The sequence below is a fragment of the Macadamia integrifolia genome, chromosome 3 (assembly GCF_013358625.1).
Source record: "Macadamia integrifolia cultivar HAES 741 chromosome 3, SCU_Mint_v3, whole genome shotgun sequence".
Taxonomy (NCBI): domain Eukaryota; kingdom Viridiplantae; phylum Streptophyta; class Magnoliopsida; order Proteales; family Proteaceae; genus Macadamia; species Macadamia integrifolia.
Genome location: NC_056559.1, coordinates 29367889 through 29384111, shown reverse-complemented (window position 1 = coordinate 29384111; position 16223 = coordinate 29367889). Strand labels below are relative to the sequence as shown.

General features: G+C 39.6%; 2 protein-coding genes and 2 pseudogenes across 3 annotated transcripts; 3 read left to right on the top strand and 1 right to left on the bottom strand.

Annotated features, from left to right (window-relative positions):
- Positions 1–1223: 1223 nt before the first annotated feature.
- On the bottom strand, positions 1224–1699 carry LOC122072890 (annotated as a pseudogene).
- A 612-nt stretch (positions 1700–2311) lies between these two features.
- LOC122072807 (bifunctional aspartate aminotransferase and glutamate/aspartate-prephenate aminotransferase-like) lies at positions 2312–7500 on the top strand. Of its 2 annotated transcripts, none has more exons than XM_042637218.1 (10): positions 2312–2572; positions 2929–3166; positions 3303–3396; positions 3523–3626; positions 4476–4724; positions 4834–4947; positions 5205–5288; positions 6163–6333; positions 6415–6528; positions 6918–7500. In XM_042637218.1, exons 1-10 carry the CDS (start codon positions 2403–2405, stop codon positions 7056–7058), a joined length of 1479 nt encoding a protein of 492 aa, XP_042493152.1. In that variant the 5' UTR covers positions 2312–2402; the 3' UTR covers positions 7059–7500. The 2 variants fall into 2 exon arrangements, with proteins under 2 accessions (XP_042493152.1, XP_042493153.1); XM_042637219.1 differs by lacking the exon at positions 2312–2572 and adding an exon at positions 2665–2822.
- A 2356-nt stretch (positions 7501–9856) lies between these two features.
- On the top strand, positions 9857–12570 carry LOC122074769 (protein NEN4-like). The gene is made up of 5 exons (XM_042639731.1): positions 9857–10581; positions 11384–11430; positions 11513–11576; positions 11801–11983; positions 12101–12570. The coding sequence occupies exons 1-5, from the start codon at positions 10099–10101 to the stop codon at positions 12191–12193; spliced, it is 870 nt and encodes a 289-aa protein (XP_042495665.1). The 5' UTR covers positions 9857–10098; the 3' UTR covers positions 12194–12570.
- Positions 12571–14347: 1777 nt separating this feature from the next.
- On the top strand, positions 14348–15907 carry LOC122074335 (annotated as a pseudogene).
- Positions 15908–16223: the final 316 nt, after the last annotated feature.

Sequence of the window (16223 nt, the reverse complement as noted above, 5' to 3'; positions counted from 1 at the left end):
CATGGAAGAAAAAGATCACTACTTGGTCAATACAAACCCTACACCAATACACCAATACATAAGGGTGACAAAAAGACCTACCTTGGTTGAAAGTCTCTGCATTTCCTCTCGGCATTCTCCATATTTACGCAATGGCCACATGATTAGGTAGTGATCCCCAGCCGCCCTTATTATTGTATTCTCCTCTAAAGATTAAGCTTTGTCTACTAATTTTTTTGAGTAATTCACATCCCCACCCCTGTATTTTGCTTTTATTCTAACCCCATCCCTTGTGTTTTCAAATATTTTACAGATCTTCTCTATATTTTGACAAATTTGACAAAAAATGTGACTGTCATATTGTGTCAGTTAAGATTTCAAAATATTTTTTTAATACCCAAATCACCCCTATGGAACGTAAACGGACCATTATACCCATTAAGATGAGTGAAGAACTCATCTTCACTTTCGTTCTCACTTGCAAGTAGATTAAGGCTGAAGCAGCGACGAGCGATGAGCGACAAATGTCTACCAGCGCCTCGAATGACGAACGGCGCAGCCATTGGAAGCTGCGCATGGTGGTTCTTGCTTCTTCCATCTTTTGCTTGCAGAAGAAGAACTCCTCCATCGTTCTTCACATGGTGGTTCCTCCTTTTTCTCTCTATTTCTCTCTACTACTACTAAATATTCTCAGTCAATCCAAAGAGTAGGTAGATGCCATCTGAACTTTTCTGTGTTCACGGATGATTAGCAAAGCGAAAACAACAAGAGATGCAGACATCAAGGATAAGAAGCTCGCTCCTGTAGCCAACGATGGGGAGTCTTCGGACAAGCTTGACCAACTTCTTCTCTCTGCCGCCATTTGCAACGACGAAGATTTAGGCCTTTTTGTACGCAAATCCTTTGCCTCAGGTAAACCAGAAACCCTCCTTCACCACCTACGCCACTTCACGAAGTCCATGGAGTCAGAGATCGAGGAGGTTTGTAAAGAACACTACCAGAACTTCATCATGGCCGTTGATGACTTCCGATCCCTCCTCTCCGACGTTGATTCCCTGAAGTCCTCCCTCTACTCTAACGAAGTCTTGCAGTTTGTCGCTGGTCCCCCCCTTGTCTCCCTTGATTCCTTCGTTGAGGCTCAGAACGTAGCGCTTGGAGAGAGAGAGATTCAGAGTGGTTGTAATTGTCCCTGCAGTCATCACTACTGACTACAAGGACAATTACAATTCCATTCCAATGGCCATTCTCACTCAAATGTCACACAGTCAAGGAAAACCGATCAGCAAAGCGCATTAAGAACGACAAACCAGATGCATGATGAACATCCATCCAACTCACCTTTACTCCTCTCCATCCCCAAGCTCCCTAAGCTCCCTTTCCTCTGCTGTAGTGGCCATCAACTCATCAAAGTTCTCCGTCTTCCCAAGCAAAATCTCAATCTTTGCTTTCTGGATGGGTCGTCTTCTTGATTCATCTTTCATATCAATAGTAGATGTTGTGATCTTCTTCTCAATAGCCAGTCCATTGTTCTTTAGGATCTCTGCAATGGTGACAACGTGGCAATAGCCATTACAAGGGCAGAAAGTTCAACCTCATTTGTTGCTGCATGTACCTCTTAGCAAGATTAACATAGATTGGTATGGGAGACCTGAATCCGATTCTTCTTGTCCGAATCTACGATTCTGATGTTATTCACTCCATCTGTACTCTCTTCCATTGTGGACAAGAAAGAGTAGGGGGAAGAACTAGCCCGAAACGAACCCAAACACTCTCTTTCTCTCTCAAGAAAAAAAAAATCTGGGGAGGAATACACCCCCACAGAAACGGAGTTTCTTGAAGAGATGGATTGGGCGGTGGAGATCGGTCGGTCTCTTCGTCGTTGTCGATCCTGCTTGACCGTTGCGGTGGAGATCGATCGGTCTCTTCGTCGCCGTCATCGTGGTGATGGGGTGAGTGAAATGTAAGGATTTCATATTGGGAGTTAGAGGGTAGGGATAAGGGCAAAATTGAAAAATGAATAAACTGTTAAAGATAGAAAGGTAGAATCGTATTTTAACATCCACAACTAACAGTTTACTAACAGCGTTATCTAATAGGGAAGGTTTGTGGAATAAAAGCAAAATACAGGGGAGTGAGTTAGAATAAAAGCAAAATACAGGGAGGGTAAATTGCTCTATTTTTCTCTATTTGACCCAAGTGAATTGACTCACCGTTTCCCCAGCTTCCCGTGCCTAAAAGCATCCACCAAAAAACGCCTCCAAGCGAAACTCACCAACTACCTCTCCCTATCTCTCTCACCGTCCACTCCCACGCTGTCGATTGTCCCACCAACCCCCCAGTCTCTCTCTCGGCTTAAAATTAGGCAAAAGTTTAGGGGAAGGTAAGCAACTACTTATAGTAGTCTAAAAACAGAGCAAAGTCTCATGGTCGGGAATCGAATCCATCAAAAATTTCCTTCTCCAATGGCAGGTTCTCTCCAGGGTTCTTGCTCTCCTGGCATTACTTTCAGACCTGCCCGTCTCGCTTCTTCCTCCGACCCTGAATCCTTCAGATCCATCTCTTTCTCATCTCATCTCCACACTTCCTCTTTCAAGTATGTTCCCTTCACCCTCGTTTAAATCTTCTCTTTATTCTTTTCCCCTTTCAATTCATCTTACTGGTATATTGTATGATTATATGCCTTTTCACTTCGTCAATCTAATGGTACTCCAACTGGGTTTTAAGTTTTTCGAATTGAGTCCGATTTTCTGCAAGCCTTTTATCAATGGAAATGAAATTTATTCTGGGTTTCTTCGGATAAAACGCCAAATTGGTTTTGGAATTATAGCTATTCTTATTGCAGAGTGAGCTGACAAAGCTTTTGAAATTGTCCTGAATCTTAGGGGTTTTTATTATTTATTTCATGGTAATATCTTACTCTTCTATGCTCTCTGTATTTCCTTAAAATAGATCTTTGGAGCAAAGGCTACAGGTGCAGTCATCTAGAATCTCCACAGTTGTAAGAGCAGAGAGCAGCTTGGACAAAATTCCCATTGACACCTCTCTCAGCCCGAGAGTCAATTCTGTTAAGCCCTCGAAGACGGTGGCCATTACTGATCAGGCAACTGCACTTGCACAAGCTGGAGTGCCTGTTATACGCTTAGCAGCTGGAGAACCCGATTTCGATACCCCTGCTGTAATTGCTGAGGTTATTTACCTAATCTCCCACTCCTCATTTAGCGCGATTTTCTCCTTTATGGTCAAATTTTCTACTTGTATTACTTCTTTTTGTCTTCTTGATATCATTTAGTTGCTAAATGGTCTGCCGTGTATTGGAAATTTAGGCTGGGATCAATGCTATCCGTGAAGGTTTCACTAGGTACACCCCTAATGCCGGCACTTTGGAGCTTCGTACCGCGATTTGTCATAAGCTAAAGGGTGAATTATTCGCTCTTCAATTGAAGTTTCTGTTTTGATCAGATTACATCAATTTAGGTGATTTGATTGTTTTTTCTGTCATTGGGTTTTGGGGCATGGATTTTAACTGATTGTTTCTTGGATCAGAGGAGAATGGGCTGACTTACACACCCGATCAGATTTTGGTTTGTAATGGAGCAAAGCAAGCTATACTGCAAGCTGTGCTTGCAGTTTGTTCTCCGGGGGATGAGGTGAGGAGTGTTCTCCTTTATGATCATCTTAACAATTACAAATTTTGTACAACTTCCATTCGAAATTCTTTTGTGAATCTAGTCTTGCTTGTTCTAGATTTAGAACCTGTCACCTACTTGTTTTATTTCTTTGCCTCTGTACTCTCTTGGTTCAGTTCATGTTCTGGGTTTGACTGGATCAAATTACTGAATCAACTTCAGAAAGTTCTGGTTCATGCTTAGTTCAGTTCATGTTCTGGTTTTGACTGGAACAAATTACTGAATCAATTTCAGAAAGTCGACTCATACTTAGATTTTCCCCTGATTCATTGAGGTGGTATGAAACTTAATCAATGTTAGTTGGACAACCCAAAGTAGGAGCATTCCATCTGAACTTTTCTGAGTTGAACTGCTGTACCCGAATTTTATCGTTGTTAACTAAAGTAGTTCCCAGTATATTAATAAGAGAAAATTTCCATTTGTTGGAGAAAAGTCTTATACAATAGAGTTTAGATTACTCCAGGTCTGTTGTATTATCATGTTGGTTGTGTACGTGTATTATAATGCTCAAAGACAGTCCTGGGCTATTCAAGCTTCTTACATGGCATTCTTGCTTGTTTACATTGACATACCTTAGAACTTGCCGTACAAAAGTCCTTGTGGCTGAATGACAGCTTTACATCTCTAGGGCAAACAACAGCTACAAAAACAAATGTAAAGAAAAATGAACTTAAACTGCAGTTGAAATCAGTTGAGAACTTTTGTGGTGTGTGTAAGGCATTTGCTTTGTGACACCAATGGGGCTTTGTTATTTGATTGGTTGCATACAGTCACTTGTGAAGGTATTTCACACTGATTTTTTATTTTCAGGTAATAATTCCAGCTCCATTCTGGGTTAGCTACCCAGAGATGGCAAGGCTGGCTGATGCAAAGCCTGTGATTCTCCCAACACCCATCTCAAACAATTTTCTCTTAGACCCAAAGCTTCTTGCATCCAAGCTCAGTGATAAGTCTAGATTGCTTATTCTTTGTTCCCCATCCAATCCAACTGGTTCAGTTTATCCCAAAAGGCTGCTCGAGGAGATTGCTGACATAGTATCAAAACATCCCAGGCTTTTGGTATGATCACGCATCTGGAACCCTGAAAAAAAGAAGAAAGAAATGCACTCCTATTTCTCAGCTATGCTAATATTTGAACATGGAATTTTCATTTATTGTTGTTTATTAGGTACTATCTGATGAGATTTATGAGCACATCATTTATGCACCGGCAACTCACACAAGTTTTGCTTCTTTGCCGGGTATGTGGGAGAGGACTCTTACAGTCAATGGGTTTTCTAAGGTAACTTTACTGTCTTGATTTGGTGTGGGCCCAAGATATTTATTTGTTTCAGCTTCCCATTTGTATTTCTGATTTGATGCATGTCTTGATTTCCTGTGACAATGAACTATGGCAATGAGCAAGGAACCAAGCATGTCAAGTTTTAACATTTACCTGTGGCATTTCTTTTTCTGCATGATGTGTGGTGCCGTTAAACAGTTACACTAAAATGCATACGATTTGTGTGAATGTTGATGTTAAAAATGGCCAATTTGTAGGCCTTTGCAATGACTGGTTGGCGACTTGGATACCTTGCTGGTCCCAAACACTTTGTCTCTGCTTCCGGAAAGATTCAGAGCCAGGTATACTGTCTCTTTTCAGATCTTGATCGATTCCATTTTATTCAATGTCAATTTAGTTGCATTATTCTCATTCCACCAAAAGCCATAAATTACACGAGCTTGCAGGTTGAATGATAGTTTCCTAATCTCCCTACCCAAATAAAAATCCTTATCTTTGAAGATTACTGGAGGTCGGATTATCAGAGTCATTCATTCTTGCATTGAGTTCCTTATAATTCTAAGGCAAGTGATCTTAGAGATGCAACCCATCAAATAGTGGGTCTGATCCCCTTAGTACATATAGCACAAACACGGGCTCTCTCGACCCGTTATTTGATGGATCGCTTGCAATCGTGCAAGGACCTTGTTGACTGAAAAAAATGCAGATGGATTATAATTGCTGTTGACCAATTGCATTTTGGGATGGACAGAAATCATTGCCCCTGTTCAGTCAAATCAATGCTTTTTGTTGCAAGAGATTAAAACAGTCCTTTAAATCCATTGGGGAATGCAACACTTGTTATATATATGCCTCGTTTATGCTGTTGTTAGTGATGGGTATACCCATCCCTTTTTTTTGTTTTTTGGTGTAGGTAGGCCCCAATGAGAGTTGAATTTGTGACCTCTTAATAGTGTTGTTCCTTGCCAACTGAGCTACCCCCTTGGAGTATACCCATCCTTGAGCAAGTATTCCTCCTTTAAAATATTTTTACTTGAGCAAGCTTTCCTCATTTGAAATATTTTCTCTAGTTGGCTCGAGTTATCACCTCACCAAGGTGAGAACTTCCAGAAAACCTTAGGGAAGTTGTTGAAAGATGATAAGCTGAGTCTGGTTGAGTTTTTTCCAACAAAATGGAAGCATCTGCTAACCCCAGAATTCATGTTGTTTCTCTAGTCCACTTCAGGTGCCAGCAGCATTTCACAGAAAGCAGGAGTTGCCGCTTTAGGAATGGGTTATGCTGGGGGTGAAGCAGTTTCTACTATGGTAAAAGCATTCCGGGAACGGAGGGATTTCTTAGTTAAAAGCTTTAAAGAGATGGGTGGTGTGAAGATATCAGAGCCTCAGGTAGCAAATTATTTCCTTGTCCCTTTTTGAGTTATTTCCGTGCACTGTTGAGATCTCAATCAAAGTTCTATTGATTTGCAGGGTGCTTTCTATCTCTTCCTAGATTTCAGCTTCTACTATGGAACAGAGGCTGAAGGTTTTGGTGCTATCAAGGATTCAGAGTCTCTCTGCCGGTATCTTCTTGATCAAGCACAGGTAGTGGTCTTTTTATGTAGCATTATCTTCTCTGATAATATCCACATAATTGGGGATTAGAGGGTTGGAACCAGCATTTAGTCCTTCCATTTCATACATAAAATAGGATCTGGACTCTTTAACTGTGAACCTACTGTCTCACCTAGAGGAATGCCCATGCCACAATAATCAATCCGCATAGATGAACTTGTTGCTGTATTAAATCACTGTCCTATAGAATCCTGCAGTTCATTTGGGTCTTTTTTTTCAGAATATCCTTGGCAGTTCCCTTCAAAATGGGAGCCTCACTCTCGTACTAATAATTATGAATAAATGGTCTTGGTCCTATTGTTTATCTAGAACCAAAGTCTACAATCACATTAGAAAAGAACTCATGGTTGAATTTACAGGTTGCACTTGTACCTGGGGATGCATTTGGCGATGACAGCTGCATCCGTATCTCATATGCAGCAGCCCTTTCGACACTGCAAGCAGCTGTGGAGAGGATCAAGAAAGCTTTGGTTGTACTCAGAGCACCAGTTCCTGCTTGATGAGGAATATTTCTGATAATAGGTTCTACACTGTAATAATTTCAAGTCATTTGCAGGCATGTTGTAGTAATTATGATTAGGAACAAATTCAGCTAGTTTGTGATTGGTGAAAGTCTCTGTCCCTCACCCTGGGAAAGGAGAGTGGGAACGGGAACTCACAGTTAGGTAATGGTTTCATTTTTTCCTTTCCTCCCCCTAAACTTTTCTTTTTTTTTTTTTTTGGGGGGGGGGTGGTGGGGGGTCATGGGGGTTGGGGTTCTTACTATTGATGGAGGGACCTGGTTCTCTGTAACCACATGAACTTTAAGGTGGTGCCAATGGAAATAAGACAAACATCCCTGTTCTTAAAGTCCAGAAGTTCCTAACCCCCTTTGTTTATTGAACTTGAAAAGACAATAATGTAAAGGAAACTATCCAAACAAGACCCTTCATTCCTTTTTTATTTTTTATTTTTTTTTTATTTTTTAATTTTTTTTATGAAATTCAAGTTAAAAAAGAGTATGACAGGTATCGAATAATGAGAAAAAGTTTACATAAAAACAGAGTAATAATGACCGGAGAAATTTTTTTTCCCAATTGGATATCCTTCATGTGAATCATATCTGTGTAATTCATGTAAAGTAAGGCCTTCCCTGACTTTTCTAATTATTTTTAAAACGACAAAGACACTCCAAGTGGTTAGAAACTGATCAAGTCAATTTTTTTTTTGGTAATGATAAAAGGGTGCTCCATCATAGTGATCGTAACCCTCAGGACAAGTTCTTATATACAAGTAGCGTTTCTGCAGGATCAATGGGCGATGATAATGGGTATATGAAGACTTGAATCTACAACCAGTCAACTGGAACTATGATGTATTAAGAGCATTTTCACCACTTAGGCTATGAAATACCAACCCCATTGATCAGCCAATTTAGTTTAGAGTCCGGGGAATCTGCTCGTTTCACTTCTCTTATGCTGTTTACTTGACATATGTCAAGGAAATGTGGACTTTATTATTATTTTTTTAATTTTATATTAATCTTTGAGCACATGTCAAATAAACAGCATGACCGTGACGTATGTGCCGATTAACCCCCCTTTTTTATTTAGACTTGGTGCCATCTGGTTCCAATGAAAAGGAATGGAAAAGAAATGAACTTGATTTAGTAAAATAATAATAATAATAATTTATTTAACATTCTTATCATATTTGGCAAACATATTTTTCTTTTCAAATAAAAAAAAATTGTTTTAAAAGAAATTTTAATAATCAGGTTAATATAAAAGGCGAATTTTATTATCATCACAAAAAAATTAACAAATTTTTTTAAATGTCGCAAGTCATCTATTTTCAATGTGGGCACATGATATGTCCATTCCATGGATAGAGAGGACATGGTCTATAATAGAGGTGAAAAAGGCTCAGGTTTCTTAAAACTCTAACCTAACCTTAGGTCCTAAAAATTCAACTTAGGCTTAGTTCAGCCCTATTGTGGTCATGCCAATCCAACCCAGCCCTAATTGACCTTAATTGGGCTAGGTTGATCTTAACTGGCCTTGATTTTTGCCAAGGTCGAGCTAACCTTGATTGATTCCATTTTTTTCATTTGTCCTGCATAAGAAAATAATAATAATAATAATAATAAAATAATAATAATAATAATAGAAACACCAATAGATCAAATGATCAATATACAATAATAGATGTTCTGGACACTTGACCATAAGAATCATTAACTCAAATTTCATTATTCTGAATAAAATGATAGGATGATAGCTTTGAATTATATTATATAAGCCATGATTAAAATTAGGGCTAGGTTGGGTCTACACCTCAACCCAAGCCTGACCCAATCCTAAACCCCTCGAGATGAAAAAATCTTAATCCAGACTCCAAACCTTATTCAGGCTCATGGTAAGCTAAGACGGGTTCATGCCATTAGAGCCAAACTTACATCCCTTTTCTATAAATTACCCACGTGAATTCAATCAAGAGTTAAAGTCTAATTCAATCAAGAGAAAAGCTGGGCACACCTTAAGCTGCGCAGCCATGTTTCTTCCTCTCCCCCCTCCCAAGTGTCTACTACTTCTTTCCATACCTAAAACAGGGGTTGTGCCCTACCCTTGCCCTTCTGTCCCTTCCATCAAATGCCCCATTTTTGATTGACATTTCCCCCTCAAACAATCATATATAGTAGAAAATAATAATACATTTATTTAAAAAAAATAGTAATTACATTTAGTATTGTTTATATTTCAGTTCTTTTTCCTTTAATTTCCTGGTTAAAAAAAAAAAAAAAAATTGAAACATGAAAAAAGAGGAGTGTAATTACATGCCGCATGTATTAGAATTTCTAATGCCAACCCAAATGGCTGGTTGTAGAGTACACGCCACATCTTTTCCCGTTAAGAAATTGGATTATAACTAACAAGTCAACCTCAAGCCACTAAACAGAGAAAACCATCCAGGTTAGAATTAAAACTGTCTGGTCCAAAACCATAACCAAACTCTTAACTCCCCTGTAAGTCTAGTTTCCAAAAACTCCAATTCTTAGACCTCAAAAACCGCAGAAAAGGGTATCGAATATCGAATCCTCCCATGGCTTCCATGAATCCAAGGATAGAGGAGAACTTGCTTGAGATGTACAGACACCTTCCACGTTTCCCAAACGTTGACAGAAGACAACCCGTACGGGTCAAGAAAACTATTAAAGTATCTTTCAATTGGGTTCTTCTGAAAGCAACTTAAAAGCTTACATCCAAGGAAACATAACAGAACAGAGAATGTTAATATTTGTTTATCCATATTCCCTAAGGTAGTAACCTCTTCTGTGATTGTTATTCTTGAGTCCTGAACAATTGTAATAGGACTCCTTCCTTCAAACTCTTGACTTGAACCACAAGACAATCCATCTCTGATGGCAAAGAATTTTGTTAATCTCTAATCATCTCTATAGCTTTCACTCCTTTCCTCCCCTGTATTGTTTATAAACCAACCAATCCATGAAGACAAGAATGGTTAACAGAACCTGAATTTTAATTACAGAAGGCATAATCAATGGTTGGAGCTCAGAATAGGATTGAAATGGCTCCAAGTACTAGTTCAAGTGGGGAAGGAAGAGGAGCAGAGATTGTGTTCTTTGATTTGGAAACAACAGTACCTAGTGAAGCTGGAAAAAAGTTTTGGGTATTGGAGTTTGGTGCAATTGTAGTTTGTCCAAGGAATCTGGTTGAGCTGGATAGCTTCTGTACTCTCATCAGACCGCCGGACCTCACGGTGGTTAGACTTAAGTCCGGTCGATCAGATGGTATAACTCGAAAAGCGGTTGCTAGTGCTCCCATGTTTGAGGATGTGGCTGATAGGATTTTTAGTATCTTGAATGGTAGAGTATGGGCTGGACATAACATACAGAGATTTGATTGTGCTCGGATTAAGGAGGCTTTTGCTGAAATCGGCCAGCCTGCTCCGGTGCCTGTTGGGAAGATTGATTCATTGGGGATACTCAAACAGAAGTTTGGCAAGAGAGCTGGTGACATGAAGGTACATAGCTCTGTTATTTATATTCATCACTTCATTCATTCATCTTTCATGGTTTCTTTAAATTTGCCATCAAATGAAACTGCAAAACCTGTTGAGATGTTGGGCTTGAGGGGAGTGTTGAGATGCCTTCATATGCCTAAAGGTTTTGGGTTGGACCCTCCAACAAAACCAAATATAAGATGGAGGAGGTGAGGCTTTCATGCATCTGGTTCTACTCCAACCTCCACTTTGGCTGAGCCTTGTCTATTCTCTTGCAACTTTATAGTAATTCATGGCCATTTACAACTTTCTAGGCAAATTATTTCAATAGTCTGATGTTTTGGGGAAAAAAAAAGAGTTTTCTGTTACCCGGGTTGCAGAAATTTTCGTGCTACATGGGCTCGTAGCCAAAGAAATGGAATAATACACTTTCCCTTTGGGTTCACAAATATCCTCCTAGGTATTAGTATTTCTAAAACACTCTTCGAGATTCCATTTCTTTAACTGGAAACCCCAGTTGTAGGAATGTTCCTGCAACCCTTGTAGATGTAGCAAGTTTTGAGGGTGTTTTACCTTTTCCTTGGTAATTAGATTGCCGATATGATTATATAGTAAATAATGATGTTTAGGTAATGGCAGATGAGGTAGAACTATCTTCTGAATTGCATAGCTCTTCAAGTATTTGAACGCACAAAGGACCTGAATAAACCGAAGTGTGACTATAGTACTATAACTCCCAACATCTCAACATTTTCTGTTTCGGTATTTGTTTTATATTAAAGATCATGTACACACAGCTCTTATAATCTTACATCTTCTTCAGATGGCAACTTTGGCTGCTTACTTTGGCCTTGGCGAACAAAAACACAGGTATGTGTGGCTTTGGATTGTTCATTTTGTAAGACACCTTATGGAACAGAACTTCTCAAACTTCTTCAACTGCTGTTAACAGGAGTCTCGAGGATGTCAGGATGAACTTAGAGATCCTCAAGCACTGTGCAACTGTTTTATTCTTGGTAAATTGTTCAGATCTTTGTATAATGATTATAGCCACTTCAAAACTACTAGTTCATCATAGGTCCTTCTGTCTCCTATGGGCATCAAGGCTATAAAACGCGGTATCCGGTACTGTATTGAGGTGATCGACCAATACGATACTGATACCTAGAACCCTGATGGCATGTTAGGCCCTCAAAATTCCTGTTCTAATCAATTACATCTTGTGGGGTCTTGTTGATAGGAATCAACCCTTCCTGCTGTACTGGTTAATAACTCACAGGGCTCTTCAACAGTTGTGACAAGAAGTAGGAGTAATGGGCAGTTATTACATGGAGAAGAAACAAGCAGAAAGTCTCATATTCCCCTTGAGTACCAGAAAGCTCATACTCCTCTTGAGTACCCAAAAGCTGCTCCCTATGTTAGGGTAAGTTTTTTTCTTTCCTGTCACAATGTGTACAAGTTTTGTAAATCTAATGCCTAACCAAAAGAAAGGAGACTTATTGGAGACTCTTTTTTTCTTTTTCTTTTTTTTCCTCTTTAGATGTCAGAGAGGATAAAGAATCTCATGTGTAAAGCCCAGAATAAACCACCTCTAACTAACTTCCTTGAGCATTCTCATTCACTGTTGAGATGATCAGAGGAAGTGATCTCATGTCTCCAGACTCTCCCCCTCTTCTTATGCTACCTGAAAGATTGACAGTGTGAAGTCACAGTAGGAAGAAAGATTGTGAACAGCTTTGTTTCATCCACTCCTGGATGCCATTTGAAATCCAGAAACTTGTGGCAGCCTTTTCTTGCAATGGAGAATTCCCCAACATTTGTCTTCAAGAAGGTGCAAGGCAACAAAGGGAGCTAACCTCTAGCTGATTGAAGACTTGTATATATAACAATTCTTTATTGGATATCACATCCAAAGCATTTACCTGTATAACATTGTTTTTAATTGTATATTCTTTCCTTATAGGATGATTTCTGCCCTTTCTATTGACATCCTCATTGCCATTGGATCAATTACAGTTCCCTGTCATCTTCATAAGAGAGAAAATGCTCTATAGGGTCAATTGAAGAAATAGAGTTTTCTATCACTCTCATGAGAAGATGAAGAATTCTATTGAGTCAATTGATTTGAAATCCATTTATGGAAGTCTGAAAAGGGTGAAAAGGAAATGCAATTACAAAATTGATGATTTTCCTGATAAGCCATATCCAAACAGACACCCCAAAAAATGAAAAAAAGATGGAAGAAAAATATTTTGTCAAAGTTTCCAAATGATTAAGATCCAACACCTTTTGACACCTTAAATTCTTTGAGGATATTGGTCCCATTTCAAAAACTGATCATTGAGGCCATTCAATGGAAAAAATTATAATAATTTTTTATATTTTTATATTGAAGCAATTGATACAGTCTCTCGACATTCTCGGGGTAAGGTTGCGTAGTTCTCAAATCTCTTAACTTCGCACATACGAAAACCTTGTGCACCAGGTATGCCCATTAATGCCTACCCTTATCTGGTAGGAGAAATTGGTTATTCTGTAATTGAACAGATCCGGAAAGAGAATATATAGAAAATTAGGAAACAAAACAATACAAGAAAGCAAATGCAAAGAAGGGTTATCATAGTCATATTACCACCCATCATCTTATAAAGTGTAATCTGCAAAACCAGATTACATAATGGTTGAACATAGCATGTAAATTGCACCATCTATTTGACTGCGCTTTCAGAAGCAGTGTTTCACGAATAGGGATCATCCATATTGGATTTATAAGGTTAGGGCATATTTTGGCCGATTCCTAACTGATTTTAATTCGGAGATTGGAATCAATCAAGATTGATTTGGATCTCAGTTCCAATTTTTAAAATCCAGTTCAAAATTTAAGGGTGTCAATTTAGAATCAAAACCAAAATATATGAAACTGAAACAAATCTGTTTGATTTTGGTTTTAAAATTTGGGATCTTGTCTTGGTTTCTTTAATTATAAAAAGTTTGACGGATCATAATCTAACAAACAAGGGGTCTCTCTAATTGACATCCTTACCAGAACTGTAGGGATGTAAATGGATGGTAGAAATCCAAATTCGCATGTGTATTCATTTAGGGATATCCGTATTCGGTTAAAAGGTATCCGAAATAAAATCTGAATTATCCGAAAAATAATTATCTGATCTGATTAAATAATCAATTAATGATTTTGAGGGTTCTTAAAATTTAAACAGGTTCTAGAGAATAAGGAAAATAGTTAAAACAACTGAGAAAGATGAATTAAGAGCAAATTATATTCATTGAGGGAGGAATGTCTGAATTTTCACGATCCTTCCTTTATATCCATTTCTCCTTGATATAGAGGGTGGTGAAATAATGTTTCCACCCGTTAAAAAACTATAACAAACTCATTCTTGTTGATGCCATGTGCGCTCCTCATCAATGGAATGTTCTTTTTATATTTAAAAATTAGGAAAAGGAACCATAATCAATCCTATTCCCTATAATCTCTCACAAGTTTCTAGGAAATGATCTCCTGCTCCTTATGTGCTCTTTGTTGGATACCTATGTGCGCTCCCTCATATAGTAATTGCACGATCAATTACCGTTCTCTTGCCATTGTAAATTATGCCGCAATCCAAAACCTATGACTCTTTAACTAATATATAAAAATTTCCCAAACAATTACTCCCCTTCATCATATTTTCTGTCAATCAATTACACCCCTCACCCTATTTCTACTAAAAGAGGGCTACAAATTTTAAAACGCTAATTTTTAGTTAAACTATAATTTATAAATAATATAATTCATATCTCCCTCCATCAAGTTCTTCATTCTCCGGCAATGATCAAACCCATTTTCCGGCATGACATCATCATCATCTTGTTCGTTTTTAGAGTTTAAGGTTCGGAGGAGTGAACCGGAGCTGGTCACACCGGCTAGACCCACGCCCCATGAATTCAAGTATCTATCAGACATAGACAATCAAAAGGGTCTACGGTCCCAACTTCCGGCGATACAGTTCTACCGAAACAACGAGCCAGCGATGACAGGGAAATACCCAGTGAAGGTGATAAGGAAGGCAATAGCAGAAGCTCTAGTGTATTACTATCCATTTGCCGGTAGGCTTAGGCTTAGGGAAGGCCATGGTCGGAAGCTGGTGGTGGGGTGCACCGGGGAGGGTATCTTGTTGATCGAGGCTGACGCTGATGTGAGGCTTGAGCAGTTCGGTGATACGCTGCTACCACCGTTCCCTTGCTTGGAAGAGCTCGTCTACGATGTCCCTGGATCGGGTGATCTCCTTGGTTGCCCTCTCTTGCTGATTCAGGTATGCCCCTTATGGATAAAGCCTTTTCTCAATAAATTAAGCTAATGCGTAAAGAAAACAAACATGAGATTGTTTCCAAAAACTTAGTTAAATTGAATGCAGGTGACCCGTCTGATGTGTGGTGGATTCATCTTCTCTCACCGGGTGAACCACATCATAACCGACGCAATTGGCATGCTCCAATTCAGGTCAGTCGTGGCTGAGATAGCACGTGGCGCACAAGCTCCTTCTGTGCTACCCGTATGGAAGAGGGAGCTCCTCAACGCAAGGGACCCTCACCCACAAGGTGTGACCTTCTTGCTCCGTGAGTACGAACAAGTGCCTGACACCAAGGGCACACTCACCATCCCTCTCCACACCATGGGGCATGGGCCACCGCTCTTTCTTCTTCGGCCCATCTGAGTTGGCAGCTTTGCGTAACCATCTCCCTTCCCATTTACACACGTGTACCACTTTTTAGCTGCTGACGTCATGCTCTGGTGCTGCCTTACAACTGCCATCCAACCTGAACCGGACGAGGAGATGCGTATGATTCTCTATATGGAAGCACGTTCAAGGTTCCAACCACCACTGCCGATTGGATACTATGGCAATGTGTTGGCTTCGCCGGCGGCGATATCAACGGCGGCGAAACTGTGTCACAATCCGATAAGTTACGCATTGGAATTGGTGAAAAAAGCAAAGGCCGAGGTGAGCGAGGACAACAAGAGATCAATGGCAAATCTACTGGTGATGATAGGGCGGCCCCACTTAACACAGGTGAGATCTATATGGTTTCGAATCTGACACGTGTAGGGGTCAGAGATGTGGATTTCGGGTGGGGGAAGGCGGTGTATGGTGGGGTAGCCAAGGGGGATGTAGAACCTTATCCTTGGCTCTGTAGCTTCTACATACCGTTCAGGGACCATAAAGGGGAGGATGTGATTGTAGTGCCGGTTTGCTTGCCTGGGCCGGCGATGGAGAGGTTTGTGACAGAGATTGAAAGCATGATCAAAGGAACCTCTTGTGGATTTGATATGGGAATGGTTTAGGCCTCTGAAGATAAACGGCACATTGAGGGGCTCTTCTTCTTTCATGGGTAGAGTAAGCATGTAGGGTCCAGTTTGATGGTGAACCCTATGATTAGGGTCTCTTATTTTATTATCACTTTCGCTATGGAAGGAATTGTCTTGGGCGACATTATATTTCTTAAGGCTCAATTTATTTTTTCCTTTCAAAAGTGATTTTATTTTCCTTCATTTCCATTTACTTACAATCAAACAGAGCTTTAGAGCCTTAGTAAGATGATATAGGGGTGTTCATCAGCGGTTTCTTATTATTATTTTTTTTTGGGGGGGGGGGGGGGGG

Excerpts from the sequence above, each read along its gene's own strand:
- LOC122072807 (XM_042637218.1), top strand. The coding sequence starts at position 2,403 with ATGGTCGGGAATCGAATCCATCAAAAATTTCCTTCTCCAATGGCAGGT. Across the intron at positions 4,948-5,204 it reads CAGTCAATGGGTTTTCTAAG|GCCTTTGCAATGACTGGTTG; the intron begins GTAACTTTACTG and ends GCCAATTTGTAG. Across the intron at positions 6,529-6,917 it reads ATCTTCTTGATCAAGCACAG|GTTGCACTTGTACCTGGGGA; the intron begins GTAGTGGTCTTT and ends TTGAATTTACAG.
- LOC122074769 (XM_042639731.1), top strand. The coding sequence starts at position 10,099 with ATGGTTGGAGCTCAGAATAGGATTGAAATGGCTCCAAGTACTAGTTCA. Across the intron at positions 11,431-11,512 it reads CTTGGCGAACAAAAACACAG|GAGTCTCGAGGATGTCAGGA; the intron begins GTATGTGTGGCT and ends TGCTGTTAACAG. Across the intron at positions 11,984-12,100 it reads AAGCTGCTCCCTATGTTAGG|ATGTCAGAGAGGATAAAGAA; the intron begins GTAAGTTTTTTT and ends TTTCCTCTTTAG.